The 16,157-nt window shown below is 37.8% G+C and overlaps 1 protein-coding gene and 1 pseudogene across 1 annotated transcript; both read right to left on the bottom strand.

Moving 5' to 3' along the window:
- Positions 1-516: 516 nt before the first annotated feature.
- Positions 517-4,792, bottom strand: LOC141646515 (glutamate receptor 2.5-like). The gene is made up of 5 exons (XM_074454387.1): positions 4,433-4,792; positions 3,380-3,707; positions 2,051-2,281; positions 1,862-1,959; positions 517-822 (listed from the first exon to the last, which is right to left on the bottom strand). Exons 1-5 carry the CDS (start codon positions 4,790-4,792, stop codon positions 517-519), a joined length of 1,323 nt encoding a protein of 440 aa, XP_074310488.1.
- A 7,396-nt stretch (positions 4,793-12,188) lies between these two features.
- LOC141646768 (berberine bridge enzyme-like 8) lies at positions 12,189-14,158 on the bottom strand (annotated as a pseudogene).
- Positions 14,159-16,157: the final 1,999 nt, after the last annotated feature.

The raw sequence follows: 16,157 nt of genomic DNA, 5'->3' as shown, positions 1-16,157 counted from the left end.
CTACACAAGACCACCGATGTCCTTACAAATTAAGGTGGCTCAACAAAGGGGCCGAGGTAATGGTTGATAAACAATGTTTGGTATCCTTCTCCATTGACAAAAACTACATAGATGAGGCTCTTTGTGATGTTCTACCTATGGATGCTTGCCATCTTTTACTTGCAAGTTTGATAGGGATTCAGTTCATCATGGGAAAGACAACACTTATACTTTCAAATTTGGCTCAAGAAAAATCAGCCCTTATTGCATTCAAATCGTGTGATTTTCTTAAAGTTTATGATTTAGTCCAGTAGTTAAAATTGGATTGAAGGGAGTAGTAAATACATATAAAATAACATCAAATCAAAGTAACCTTCAAATAAAATCAATAGAATTTCATAGACAAATAACAAAATTCCACATTTAAATATATCTCGAAAGATTGCTCCAATTGACTGTAGGCATATCATAATCCTGATCAACACCAAAAAAGTGTTCACTCGCACACACATTCGTAACTGTTTAGTTATGCCTCTCTTATCCGGGCAACATATAGCAAGGAAATGCAAGTCTCTTTCGAAAAGCATCCCATTGTGTTCCCAAATAAACAAAATACAAGATGATAACAAGGATCGCAACACCTATGGCCCCTGCAAACAAAATCCACAATGTATCCGTGTCTAGCATACTCGAGTCGGAACTTGCACTCATGTCATCTGGACTACACTGTTTTTCCGAGTCTCCAACGGTTTGTGATTGAATTGTTGTTATTTGTCCACTGTCCAACACTTTCAGTATTCCATTCGAGACTTCAGCTGCTAAACCAGATCCTTTCTGAAATGCCTGTTTCCATTATCACAACTAGTTAGTGACCATTTCAGGTAGTACTCTGTAACTACTAACTAGTCAAACCCGCGAATTCAATTTGTCATTTATAATCTGCTTAACTAATATGCTTCTGCTAATAATAATCTAGTTAGTACTGTACTAAACAAGACATTACCCTTTATAATTTGAAACAACGTTCTCAGAAGTTTTGAAACTTTCACCCACGAATACTACTATACAACCTGTTGCATGTACAAGAGCATTGTACAATTTGTACAATCATAACAAATCTAACCGAGTTTATGTGTATTTTTTTCGAGCTTTAATAATTTTTGATTTATATTTAAATTTTTTAATGTCAAAATTAAAATCTAATTGAGCTTATATAATTCATGAGTTTCATTATAATTTTTTAAAATTAATATTTTTATAATGAAGCTCAAATTCTGAGTTGGTTATCCTAACCAACTCAGAAACCGTTCTGCAAGATACTTCTTCAATCAAAAGAAATATCGAAAAAAAGGATTTTTTTGGTTAATTAGCGTTAATGAGCAAAATAATTAGGTAATAAGCGTTCATTTGAAACTATTTGGGTCCATAGTGTCCACGTCATCACTTTTTATTTTTTTTCCAATTTTTATATGAAACCGCTAAGAAACCTAGCGGCTTCACTTAGTTTTTTTTTATATATATAAAAGGCAAATCGTTAGGAATCTTAGCGGCTTATCATATCAGTACGGTCATTTTGTAGGGTAGCTAATGGAATTTGTTGAAAATTGTTGGAAACTTTGTAATAAGCCACTGAACTTCTCAGCGGCTTTGCTCTTCATTTTTTTTTTTTTTTTTTTTTTAAATAAAACATATACAAATATTTGGACGATGACATTTTGTAAAGCCGACAAGTTTCTTAGCGGTTTTATATAAAAATTAGAAAAAAATAAAAAGTGATGACATGGACACTATAGACCCAAATAGTTTCAAGTGAGCCCTTATTATCTAATTATTTTGCTAATTAACACTCATTAACCAAAAAATTCGAAAAAAAGAGACTTACGAATCCAAAACCGCCAGCAGGGAGATTGACAGAAGGAACAAGAGTATAATCATTATTGCATTGCTTAGAAAGAAAGACTTTAAGGTAAGGAGTTTCATCTATAACAGCAACAACACCACCAGGATTACTCCCCTTAATTAGCTAACATTTCGACCATTTCTTGCTCCGAACTGTAAGCATGTAATTGACTCTCCAAAAACCCTCGTTCTTTGAGCGCATTAAACGTAAATGCTCCGGTTTGAATCCCTACATTTGCTCTTGTTCTTATAAGTTCATTTAGTGTTCTGACTGGCATTTTCTGTTGTTGGGCTGTTAGCAGTGAACTAAGGCTTGCAGCGTAACATGCAGATAAGAACATTAGCACTAGAAACCACATTACCATCACTAATCTTGTGTGGACTATTGCTTTTAGTGTTTCCCCTGCACCATCATATTCCACAATTAGACATTTATGGTGTGTGTAATAGGGTCAAACGAGTCGGGTTACAAACTTACAAATTACAATATTGGATGGACTAGTTGGATACGGGTTGAGCCAAATAAGAGCTATTCGGGTAAGTTACAAGTAGACCTGGCAAAACGGGTCAACGGGTCGGGTCAATTCGGGTCTCTCATTGAGTTCAGGTTAATTTGGGTCGGGGCGGGTCTTTTCGGGTTTCGGGTCAAGCGGGTCGGGTTGTTCCGGGTCGGGTCATTTTCGGGTCAATGAATACTAGAGAAATAGTCATTTCAGTCTTTTCGGTTCAATTAGAGTTATAGTATTTTATTTGTCGGGTCATTTTCGGGTTTGGTGGTTTCGGATCGGGTCAGTTAGGGTCAAGAAAACTCGGGTCATGTTCGGGCTGGTCGGGTCAATTCGGGTTTTCGAGTCAAATTCGAGTGATGTAGTTCGGGTCACTTCGAGTCTCGGGCCAATCTTTTCGGGTCGGGTCGTGTTACTTTTGCCAGGTCTAGTTACAAGGTCCACGGTTTGGGTCATAGTCGGAATTGGAGTTGGTTAAACCTCAGGGCCGATCCGGGCCACCCCTCGGGTTGCTTTTAACCCGGCCTATCTAACCCGTGACTAGCCTGGCCCGACCCATCAAAAACTAGGGCTGGCCAGAGTCTCGAGCAAATGATACCCGAATTGCCCTAGACGGCTTGACCCACCCCTCGACCCACTCTGTCCCGGTTCCGGGCCCACCTCCAGTAGGCCGCCCCTACCACGGACCTGGTTTCAGGTCAGCGGGCCCACCCCAGCCCGAATGTTTGACTGCCCCTAATCAGGATACTTGTTGTTTGTTCCCGGTAACATTGCTTCTATCTTCATAGGAAAATGAGTTACGGAATATTATTGTATCCACATTCTAATGGTTAAGTTGTATGATCTTACAATACTACGATTCAATTTGACGTGTTTTATCCTAACAATTACATCAATCGAAAGAAGAATGTCAATCCGAACCAACATTGAACTAGAATTTACCCTGTTTGTATTTAACAGGTTAATTAATTAAAAAGTTAAAAGAATCAACTTACTATGCCAGTAACTGTCATCTCTCGGGTAAATGTCAGGAGGTGTGTCGTCAGCTTGAGGTGAACTGATAATCGTTTTATTATTATTTTTGTGGTTTTTGTATTCGACAAACCAAAAGAGGAGAGCACTGATGAAGCAAAACCCCAACGTTGCTGATACCAAACCCTTGATGAGTGGTATGACTTTGATTCGAGTGACTTGTCGGTTATTCAGATTTCGATTTGTAGGAAGCATCATTGTTATTCCTGTCTCTGTGTATGGATACGTGAAGTCGACCCACCTCGTTCTGTAAAATCTCAATGTTGTATCTCCTACCGCCCCATCGTACTCCTGCATGCATTTATTAACAATACGTGAACCGGAATTTTGAACCAATGGGTCCATTTAGCAAACTAATTAGGGATTTACGGTCCATTTCAAATTATTTTGAACCAATGGGTCCAGGTAGGGGTGTGCATAATCCGGTCCGGACAGGAAAAATGGACCGGTCCAGACCGGAATCCAGTGGACCGGAACCGGAATTAAAAATTCCGGTCCGGTCTCCGGTCCACCATTTTCCAAGATTCCGGTCCGGGACCGGAATGCCCGGAATTATGGTTATTTTCATTTTTTTCTTAAAATTGTTTTTTATTCCGGTCCGATCTGGTCCAATGGACCGGAATTTTTGGACCGAAAATTGAAAAAGTGGGTAATTCCGGTCCATCCGGTCCGGTCTTGGACCAGAATCTTGCCCACCAAAATTTTTTGTAGTTGGTACACAAAAATGGTAGAGATATAAGCCGCTAGAGACCTTAGTGGCTTCACATAAAAACTGGAAAATAAAATAAAAGTGATGACGTGAACCCATTGAACCAAAATAGTTGGAAATGGACTCTAAATCCCTAATTAATTTGCTAAATAATCCCCATTATCCAAAAAATTCGTGTATTTGTGTGGCGCGCAGATGGGATTTTAAAGTTATGAAGGGATAAATCTAGAGCTGGCAAGTAATGACAAGATAAGAACCCGACACGAAATTGACATGCCAATGATCCCGTACGTGTGTATATATGTACCTTATCAAAAACGGCTTGAAGCATTTTATCGAAGCTACCATTGAAGGATCCATCGGGTTTAGCAAAAGGGACAAAATCGTACACAATAGGATCGGTTAAGGCGGTGTTTACAACCGCCTTAAACACCTCGATGGAGAAACCACCATATGTTTGTTCCCCGGTGACCGGGTCCTTAGTGATGCTTACAAACTCCTTGTACGTACTTACCGGGATTACAATCTTAAGTCTTCTTGTTGCAGTTCCATTACTACCGCCTTGACCGAATACCGGAGCCACCAAGGAATTACATGTTATAAGGATGGCTAGTATAACTATGGAATGACATTTTTTTGGGAGGGGAATTTTTGATGATGCATTCATTTTGTTGACCTTATACTCATCTATGTGACTACATATATGTAATAACAAGTACGAGGGCTTGATTTGGAGGTAACACTAGAGATCACTACCTATATATAAGTTCCTTAAAACATATTTTTATTACTTTGAAAAGGTTGGATCATTTCCGCGAAAAAGATGTATAGAGTGTTATCGACTCATAGTCTCCTACCACTTAGGTACGAGTAGACCTGGTCAACAGAACGGGCTGGGCCAAGACGACTTGGGTAAGGGGCACTGGTCCGTTCAATCTCCGGGCCGGTTTACGGACAAAAACTTGGGCACAACCAACCTAAGCCGATTAAAAAACAAAAACATAGGCATAATGGATCGGGTTAGGACCAAGCATGAGTCAGCCCAGCCAGACCTTACTTTATGTACGAGTACTCCATATTAGAGTTGCTAGATCTATGGGTCGGAGTTTCCCAACCTGGGCGGATTAAAAAATAAAAACATAGGCATAATGTACGAGTACTCCATATTAGAGTTTCCCAACCTAAGCCGATTAAAAGACAAAAACATAGGCATAATGGGTCGGAGTTTCCCAACCTTGGCCCCGACCCTACGCTAACCCGACCATTTGCTAGATCTATGTACGAGTACTCCATATTAACCTTAGCCGATGAAAAAACTAAAACATGGGCATAATGGACCGGGTAAGCTAAGGTCCAAGTATGAGCCAGTCTAGCCAGATCTTACTTTTACCACGGGTTGGTTTAGGACCCGAGTTTCCCAACCTGGCCCGATGCCAGATCGGTGTACGAGCACTCCATATTAGAGTTGACAAACATATCAAATAGGAACACTTCAAACACTGGCATAAGATTCAATGCTCTTACTGTAAGTTATACATGAGATACCTTAAAATAAGTCAAGTGTACATCGTGTTGTCAATTACAACGTACTCCGTATATATCTTGTCCATGTTGACTGAACATACAATCGCTAAGAAGCTCTGATCCGTCTCTCATCGCCTTAGTGACGTGATTTATAACGCAAATTGCATCTTCGTGTTGTCAATTGCATTATAATATTAAGAACTAATTACTAGATTTCAACTATCAACTTAATCTTTTAGTTGAGATGATTCTGATAACATGATATCAAAACTTTCAATAACCATGCAATCATACCTTTAACCAATTACTGGATCTCAACCATGAATTTAGGCTCTTGGTTGAAAATTTGAGATGTTCTCCAATACTTAAATCTTATGTAAATCTAATTTTTCATACTACCTCGCGTCTCTGTATTCGACACTTAACACTCGGATGAGCGTATGTCATTTGGACATCTTATCTAAAGTCAAAACAAGCATCACATTTTTCGTAAAAACAACTGAATGCGTCATTTATATAGACAGCTGCGTCATTATATACTTGAATACTTCTAAACAAGTCTGAGCAACATAACTTAAAACCAACCAATTGCTAATATAAATAAGTAGGAAACTACACCTTTCATCAATTCTTTTCATATTTAATTAATACGAAGTATATAGAACACTTGCATATGATTTAAAATTATCATATCGGAGCTATTTCAACAATTTCATTGTCATTTAGATTCAACTCCTACAATTTCTCAATACTCTAATTTTTTATGAATCGTCCAATTCTATTTTGCCTTTGTGCAACCCATAACCCATGATGTTTTATTTGACTAGTGATGCCCTATTATTTTTAAGGATTCCAACATTTGATACTTGTTGACATTTATTTGACAATATACAACTTGGATTTAGTTTAGGGTTTCAAGAGACAAAGTCCTAGGTTTAGATTTTGAAGGTTCCCAACTTCTAATACGTGATGACAATATTGACTTTGGATTTACATTTTGAAGAAAAAATGATATTAGAGTTAATAAAATAGGTACAAATTAAATCATAGTTAATAATAAAACACGATCAACAATAAAAGGCTCACGAATAACAGATAAATGGGTACGAAAATTTGGTCTCTCAATAATTTAATGGTGTAACAATATTTGCGCCGGGTACATGTGATATGATTAATAGTTTTATTCTCTCACCGTTTTTTCGATTGGTAATTTTCATTCTTTGAAACGGAAATGTCACCGTTTACAATAATTATTTGAAAGAATATGCTCAAGATATTATGGAATATTGTACAATACATGAAATCATTGTTAGTAGGAAAGTAAATATTTTAGTTGCCTTAATATTAGAAGATTGCTTTAGGGTTGGACGTAGGTTTAATATGGTTGTAGTATATATGTATGCTCTTGCACATTGAATGAATAACAAGAATTAATTCCACCTCTCTGTTTGTTAATTTTCACATGGTATCGTGAGCCATAAAAATCGATCCAATCACAAAATTAAACCAACCAACCAGTCGATTTCATCATGGTCGGAGAAGACACCAAATCGACAAAAGGAAACGGTCCAAAGACCATTCCAGTAACATCACCATTATACCTTCACCCTTCCGAAAGTCCAAATTTGAATGTCACACAGATTATCTTCGACAGCAACAACTATGCTTTGTGGGCAGACGCCGTCAAAAACGGACTCGATGCCAAAAATAAGTTGGCTTTTCTCGAAGGGAAGGTCAAAAAACCAGAGAATTATGGAGAAGAAGACAGTGTTGAAACCGTAGCATGGAGGTCGTGCAATGCAATGTTAAGAGCATGGCTTCGTAATGTGATCGATCCGAAGTTACATGCGAGTATTTCGTTTTCTCAACCAATTGAGGAAATTTGGAAGGAATTGGCGGATAGATATTCGGCTGGCAATGCTCCTAGGGTTCATCAACTGAAAAGTGAGTTGAATGAATGCAAGCAAGGAGGAGATTCCGTCGTCGAATACTACACACGTCTCAAGACAATATGGGACGAATTGAGCAATTACAGTAAAGTTCAGAATTGTACATGTGGAGCGGCTGCGTCGATGGCGAAAGAACGAGAAGAAGAGAAAGTCCATCAATTCTTGATGGGTTTAGATTCGAGGCTTTACGGAAACATTCGATCTAACCTATTGATGGAAGACCCAATTACTTCTTTGACTCGTGCATACGCTATGATCCTAAGGGAAGAAAGACACGCATCCTTGACCAAAGTTAAGGAAGAGCGCAATGACGCTGCAATGGCAGTGAAAACTTTTGAAGAAGGAAAAGGGAAAGGAGACCAAGAACAAAGGTACAAACCACCACAATGCACTCACTGTGGAAAGTATTACCACAAAGAAGAAGATTGTTATGATAAGCATGGGTATGAAGAAGTAAAAGCGAGAGAAAGGGGACGTGGTCGAAGAGGAGGTGGCTACAACCGTGGCTCTTACAGCCGAGGAAGAGGAAGAGGACGGAGCAACTATCAGGCCAATGCTATGGGAAAGTCAGAAGCAAAGGAAGGAGAATCATCACGGCAGAATCAACCTTTCTCAAATGAAGAAATTGAGAGATTGCGGAGCCTGATTATGGCGAGCCCCGAAGGAAGCGATAAATTGCAAGGTATAAAAATGAATATTAATATTGAATGGTTGATAGACAGCGGAGCATCGCACCATATGACGGGACGACAGGATATCTTAGAACGTACCTGGATTGAAGAAGCTTCGAGTGTGAGCTTACCAGATGGGAGGCGTGTTGAAGCTCATGTTCATGGAAGCATCAGACTAAGCGAAAATTTCGTTTTGCGAGATGTTCTATATGTGCCCACACTTACGTGTGACCTTATTTCAGTAAAACAATTGATTCATGAAAATAATTGCGTAATAACTTTTTATTCCGACCATTGTACAATGCAGGACCCGACTACGAGGACGGAGATTGGACGGGGTGAGCATCGTGACGGAGTCTACTATTATCGAGCAAGCAAGGCAGAATCACTAGCACAAGTAGGAGTCTCGAAGGAAGAAAGGTTGTGGCATAGGAGATTGGGTCACCCCTCTAAGAGTATTTTTTCTCAATTTTCTGGTTTAGTTGGTTGCAATTTACATTGGACATTAGATGAAGTTTGTGATTCATGTTGTAGGGCGAAACAAACTCGTCTTCCCTTTAAAATTAATAATAAACGAAGTGGTGTGCCTTTTGGTTTAATTCATTGTGATATATGGGGAAAATATCGTGTTGCTAGCTTGACCCGAGCACATTATTTTCTGACTATAGTAGATGACCATAGTCGGGGAGTTTGGGTCTATCTAATGAAAGATAAGAGTGAGGCTGGGGACTTGCTAAAAACGTTTTGTCAATTGGTCAAAACCCAATTTGAAACATGTGTAAAAATAATTCAAAGTGACAATGGAACCGAGTTGTTGTCTGGGTCGATGGAACATTATTATAGAGAAAATGGAATTGTTTTTCAAACTAGCAATGTTGACACACCCAGCAAAATGGACGAGTCGAGAGGAAACACCGTCATATCCTTGAGAAGGCAAGAGCATTACGGTTTCAAGGGGGCTTACCTTTGCAATTTTGGGGAGAGTGTATTATGACTGCTGCGTACTTAATAAATCGAACACCCACACCTTTATTAGGGGGTAAAACGCCTTATGAAATTTTACATCACAAGAAACCCAATCTCGATAATTTGAAAATATTAGGTTGCTTGTGTTATGTCCACAATAAGGATAAGACACGGGACAAATTTGGCGAAAGGGGGAAAAGATGCATTTTTATAGGTTACCCTCACAGTAAAAAGGGATGGAAGGTGTTCGATTTAAAGGAACAAAGGGTCTTTGTGTCAAGAGACGTCATTTTCTATGAACACGTTTATCCATATTTGGTTTCGACTACGGCTTCGTCATCACAACCTGGGGAAAATAGGGATTTTGGAGAAGTACGAGGGATATGTGATAATGTCGAGTCACTCATACTTGATGATATACCCCATGTTGTGAGGGGGAGTGAAGCTGTGAATGAAACAGGTGAGGAGTGCAACGAAACAAATATGGTAAACGAGACTGATGAGAAGGAAAATAATGTGCTGAATGAAAACGAGAATAACAATAATGCTAGTGCAGCCAATGATAATGCAAGTTCAGAAGTCAACTTGAATGATCAAGCCATGCAAAATCAAGCAATGCAAAATGAACGTAATATGGGGCGTGGTGCAAGAGAGAAATTTGAACCGGCTTGGAAAAGGGATTATTATTGCAAGGCGACTAAAATAGTGACTCAAGATAACGATGCTCACCACGAACATACAACGTCCTCACGGTCAGGTACGCGATACTCGTTGGATAATTATGTTATTACCAATTGTTTTTCCAAGTCACACAGGTCATTTTTGGCAACGCTTGACAAAAATCGAGAACCCAATTACTATCATGAAGCAGCGAAAGATTGGAGATGGCGAGAAGCGATGAAAAAGGAGATCGATGCATTAGAGAGCAATGGGACGTGGAAGATAGTAGCATTACCCAAAGACAAGAAACCCATTGGATGCAAATGGGTATACAAGATTAAATATAAAGCAGATGGGACAGTGGAACGGTATAAAGCGAGACTAGTGGCGCAAGGATTCACTCAGGTAGAAGGCATAGACTTCCACGAGACGTATGCACCGGTGGCGAAAATGACAAGCGTACGGTGTTTACTAGCGGTTGCAGTGACTAAGGGATGGTACATTGAGCAGCTAGATGTAAACAATGCATTCTTACATGGGGACCTTGATGAGGAAGTTTACATGAAAATTCCGCAAGGGTTCGAAAGGAAAGGAGAGAACAAGGTATGTAAGTTGCTAAAATCGATCTATGGATTGAAACAAGCGTCAAGAAATTGGTTCGCAAAGCTAACCGTTTCCATGAAGAATTACGGGTTTGTGCAGTCTTTGGCGGATTACTCATTGTTCACATTCAATCGTGATGGAATTTTTATTGGGGTATTGGTGTATGTAGATGACATGATAGTAGTGAGTAATGACAGCCAAGGGTGTTCGAAATTTAAGAGTTTTCTTGATAAAGAATTCGGGATCAAAGACTTGGGAAAACTCAAATATTTCTTGGGAATTGAGGTAGCACACGGAAGAAGCGGGTTGTTCCTAAATCAAAGAAAGTATGCGATGAACATCATTGAAGAGATGGGCATGAAAGGAGCAAAGACGGTTTACACCCCAATTCAGCAGAGGCATAATTTGGCATTGGCAAAGGGATATGTGTTAAAAGATATCATGAAATATCGGCGACTTGTTGGAAAATTGGTGTATTTGACGATCACGAGGCCGGACTTGGTGTATGCGGTCCATATATTATCACAATTTGTGAATGAACCGAGGAAAGAGCATTGGGAAGCGGCACTAAGAGTAGTGCGTTACATCAAACGAAGTCCAAGCAAAGGCATCACCTTAAAGAAAAATTCAAACGTGGAGCTTAAAGGGTACTGCGATTCGGATTATGCCAGTTGTCCAATAACCAGAAGATCGTTGAGTGGTTATTTTGTTTCGCTAGGAGAATCGCCAATTTCGTGGAAGGCAAAGAAGCAAGTTACGGTAGCAAAGTCGACCGCGGAGGCCGAATATCGAGCAATGGGGGCAGCAACCAGTGAATTGATATGGGTAAAGGCATTCTTGGCATCACTGGGAATATTTCATAAAGAGCCAATGAAATTGTATTGTGATAATCAAGCGGCTTTACATATAGCGAAGAATCCCGTCTTCCATGATAGAACAAAGCACATAGAGGTAGATTGTCACTTTGTGCGACAACACTTGATTTCTAACGAGATCAATACGTTTCATGTACGAAGCAAGGAGCAAATAGCGGACTTATTCACTAAGGCACTCGGTGGAGAAACGTTTGATCACCTGCAGTTCAAGTTGGGACTCGGATTACCAAGTTCTCCAACTTGAGGGGGAGTGAAAGAATATGCTCAAGATATTATGGAATATTGTACAATACATGAAATCATTGTTAGTAGGAAAGTAAATATTTTAGTTGCCTTAATATTAGAAGATTGCTTTAGGGTTGGACGTAGGTTTAATATGGTTGTAGTATATATGTATGCTCTTGCACATTGAATGAATAACAAGAATTAATTCCACCTCTCTGTTTGTTAATTTTCACATTATTTCGTGAGACTGACTTAAAATGTGAATAGTATATTAAAAATTTATTTATTGATAGTAATATACTCCATGAGTTTTAGTCAATAAAATATTAGTCTAACGCTATGAGATGATCTTATTTTATACTGTAATTTGTGTTGTTTAAGTTACCGCTCGGCCATCCATTTTTGTAACAATGCCAATGTAAAGTTATACCATTATTATACAAAAAGGTTCTTTACGTTTGATATTATGAACATTCCCAAAAAAAAAAAACGAACAATAATAAAATATAGAACATTGTTATTATTACAATAAACAATGACCTCGATCTTAACTAGTACGAGTACAATACATTAAGACGTCACAGGTAAACTACATTTACAAATTACAACAACAAAATACATAATTTATTTTATTTGATAATTAGTAAATTTACCCACAATAATAGATTATACTTCCCATTTTAACCTTCTACATATCACACACATGAAAAATAGGAATACTTTGCTCATTTTTAAAAAAGTTATGAGGGTCCACCATAGTCTTAACCTTGACCAACTTATCAAAATTACCCATGAAATATTGAATTCCATATTTTCTACCATCCAAGTAACTTTTTTTACTGCCTTCATGATTATTTACCCCTAAGTCAAGGTCTCTATAATTATAGTAAGCTTGCCTAGGGTACTTTGACACATATGGTGTCATATAACCATATAATTTTCTTACCAAATCAATGTAATATTTCTCTTTTACCTCACCCTTTTCATCCCAATTAACTAAATATTGGATTTTAAATAAATTACCTTTTCTATGAGGGAAAGGAGTTTCATTTTCACCAATGTCACCCATTTTACCCCCATATGGATTAAATGTTAGCCTTGGAGATTCGAGCTCGATCATTTTATTGAATATGAACTCAAACCCATCTTTCGAGACCAGGTCACGTACATAGTCTGATTTTCTTGTTAAATGGGACAATTTTGTAGGAGTTCTCTCAAGGAGAACCTCGCGATAGGGGTACCAGGTGAATAATCCGCCCAAAACAGAACCGAATCAACCCAACTAACTTCATAACACTCAGATTTTAACAATCCAAGTTTTGGAAAATGTTCATTCATCAAGGAAATAAGCCTCTTAGAGTCACCTAAGAACAATGTAATGAACGTTGCTCGAACCGTCTTCTTTCCTTCATCGATTCCATCTACAACATCCATAGTAAGCCTTATAAAAAGATGATCATCAATTGAACTAGCAATTTCTTGCCATTGTAGTACAATATCAAGAGCATTCTCCTCAATAGTTCTCGAAACCCGAAAAACGGTCACAATTTCCGGGACTCTAACCAACTTAATTTTATAAGAAAGAATAACACCAATTTTCGTCGCCAATTTGGATATTATTGCGTTGCCCTTGGATTTCATACTGATTTTGGGATAAGATTCCATAGTCGCCAAATTGGCGACGGTTTTCGGTCGCCCGCTTTTTTTTTTTTCTTGTCGCCAAATTGGCCACCGTGCTTATAATCGCCTACTTTAGACGCCTTTAACAGATATTCTTGTAGAGTTGCACCTCCACCCCCTCTTATAGCCCAAAACAAATCTTCACCCATACTTTCCCGATTTAGTAACTTTCCATTTACGTCAACAATTTCAGCATCGATAACATTATCGACTGTAAGTCCATATTTCCTCATCATATTCCCGTACCCGGCCCCACTAAAATGCCCACCTACACCAACACTAGGGCAAACCCCAGCAGGAAATCCATGCACATTACTATTTTTAGTAATGTTATAAATTAATTCTCCTAGGGTTGCCCCAGCTTGAACCCATGCAGTCTCGTCCTCGACATTAACCTCGACAGATCGAAGGTTAAACATGTCGAGGACGACAAAGGGGGCATTTGATACGTAGGATAAACCCTCGTAGTCATGTCCCCCACTTCGGATTTTCATCTGAAGACGATTATGCTTCGCCCATGTTACCGCTCCTTGTACGTGAGTTGCATGGAGAGGGGTAATTATGGAAATTGGCTTTGGTGTTGTTGGTGTCATGAATCGGAGATTTCGGATGTGGGAGTTAAGTATGGAAGTGTAACTAGGGTTTTGTTTAGTGTAAATTATTGAATTAGGGATTATAGAATTATTATCATTATCGTTATTACTATTATTATCATTATTAGCACCAAAAAAACTATTATTATCATTATCTTTACCATTATCGTTTTCTTTGTTGTTTAAGTATCCTTTTTGGTGAATGTCATTTTGTTGATTTGCATTCATATTTGGAAATTTTTGATGAAATGTGTTTTGATGTTATAAAATGGAGAAAGTTTGTATGTAGAAAGTTTGTATGTAGTAGCTCTCTTATAGTAGTAGTAGCTTGTATGTCTTATAGAAGCACGACCTCAGCATTCTTGGCTACTCATATATTCGAATACTCCTTCCATCTCAATCATTTATTTACTTTTAAGTAAAATACACATCTCACAAAGAACATAAATAAAAGTCAAACAAATAATTGAGAGCATGACATTCCAGTTAGGATAAAGTATTACTCCGACCTCAGAGTCATTATTTATTTTAACTTTAATTAAAATCTCTCTTATGATACATGCATGCCTATCGGATACATATCACTGTTTGTTCTTTCTAGTTTAATCTGGGCTCATTTCAGTTTAACTTAACTCTATTCAGTTTAGTCCAGCTCATCTTTTCACAAATTAACTATTACTTCAGTTTCATTCAGTTCAGCTCAACTCCATTCAGTTAAGTTAAGTTCAGCTCTTTTCAACCGAAAAAAATAGGGTCTTAGTAAGAAAAAAAGTTTTTTTTTTTTATTTGAAGGAGTCATCCGGTCAATTTTAATTTTTCCGGAATTTAAACCGACGTCATGACAGCATAATTGAAATTGGAATTGCCAACTCTTGTGTGGTGTCACTTGAATTATCAAGTTATCAGTAGGCAGGACATAGACTATGCTTTGGCCTTGTTTAGTCGTCATTCTAGGACCCTTCTCTTTTGGTCACATTACCCATTTACCATTTTACGTCTCTTTCGTAATTACTGTGCTTTTTACTAATCAATAGCCGGTACAAGGGGTAGTACGGACTGTGAACAATTAAAATAGCGAAATTTTTAGTTAAATTTTCGAGTCTTTTTTAGTTTTATTGTAAAGGTTTGCTCTCTATCTTTAGATGAAGAACTCGCTTTGTTTTCGATGATTAATCTAATAGTAGTAAGAGATAGAGAGTCTATTGACAAATAGTTGCATGTTTAAATCTATAGCTTTTGATTTTATTCCCGTGTTTGGTAAACGACATATTGACAATCTTTTGGCAATTTGATCTTTGTGTCAAAAGCAATAGATATATATTGATCGGAACAGAAGGAGTACTAGTTAACCATGTTAATCAAATACCATTTCTAATTTGCTTGACCATTTTGCATTTGTAATCGATAATCTGCTAAATACCAAACAGAATGTACCTCTTATCGCCTACTAAAAAGATGGTGATGATTGTGTTTCCTTATATTTCATCAATACTAGAAGAATACATGTGTAGTAATCGTTTGTATGTGGTCCAAATATGTTCACGTTATTTGAAAGATCATGCTTAAGATTTAACACAAATTCTTACTTAAGACGCACACTATCCGTCTTAAAGTGTAGACGGATACCATTTTGTGAGACAAAATGCCCAAATAGGAGTGAGTGGGAGGCACATGGGGTTGTCCCCACCTTGTCCCCCCTATTTGTTTTGTGAGTGTAACTACCCGTTTCAATATTCGACCCGTCTTAAGCAAGACCAACTCAAGATTTAAGGTATGTCCCCAAAAGTTAGGAAGTCGAATCCAATTAGTACAAACATATCTCAAGTGACTAGTGAGACTAGTCAGGTATCGTCTTCATTTTTTTCTCTCAATTTCTTGTCCATTTCCAATTAACATACGGAGTACTATTTTATTTTAGATTATTATTACTCATTTATCTCATCAACTGCTTGCACCCTTAAATCTTCTCAAAATAAAATTCAAACCGTCCAAAAAAAATGAAAGGAAATAAAGAAGCTTTACATCATAACGGAGTATAATCCCTTTTTAAAAAAGTACACTTATACCTATTTTAACATTACGTATTAGCGAATTTACTAGTCTTGACATTGCTAATGCTACCGGAATGTAAAACATTATATTTCGCTGTCACCAAAAAAAAAAAAAAAAAAAAAAAACATTGCTTTTCATCTGTCACATTAAAGAAGCTTCCTAGCAATTTCTACTCCAGTGAGAGGCCTAACACAAATTTTCTTATTCTACTTAAGAATTATTGTACTCCGTATG

Source organism: Silene latifolia, chromosome 3 (assembly GCF_048544455.1).
Source record: "Silene latifolia isolate original U9 population chromosome 3, ASM4854445v1, whole genome shotgun sequence".
Classification (NCBI taxonomy): Eukaryota; Viridiplantae; Streptophyta; class Magnoliopsida; order Caryophyllales; family Caryophyllaceae; genus Silene; species Silene latifolia.
This window is presented reverse-complemented; position numbering and strand designations above follow the sequence as displayed.

Coding starts and splice junctions, on each gene's coding strand:
- LOC141646515 (XM_074454387.1), bottom strand. CDS start 4,792: ATGAATGCATCATCAAAAATTCCCCTCCCAAAAAAATGTCATTCCATA. Junction 3,708..4,432: donor TTCAAGCCGTTTTTGATAAG/GTACATATATAC, acceptor AAATGCATGCAG/GAGTACGATGGGGCGGTAGG. Junction 1,960..2,050: donor AGAACGAGGGTTTTTGGAGA/GTCAATTACATG, acceptor TTGCTGTTATAG/ATGAAACTCCTTACCTTAAA.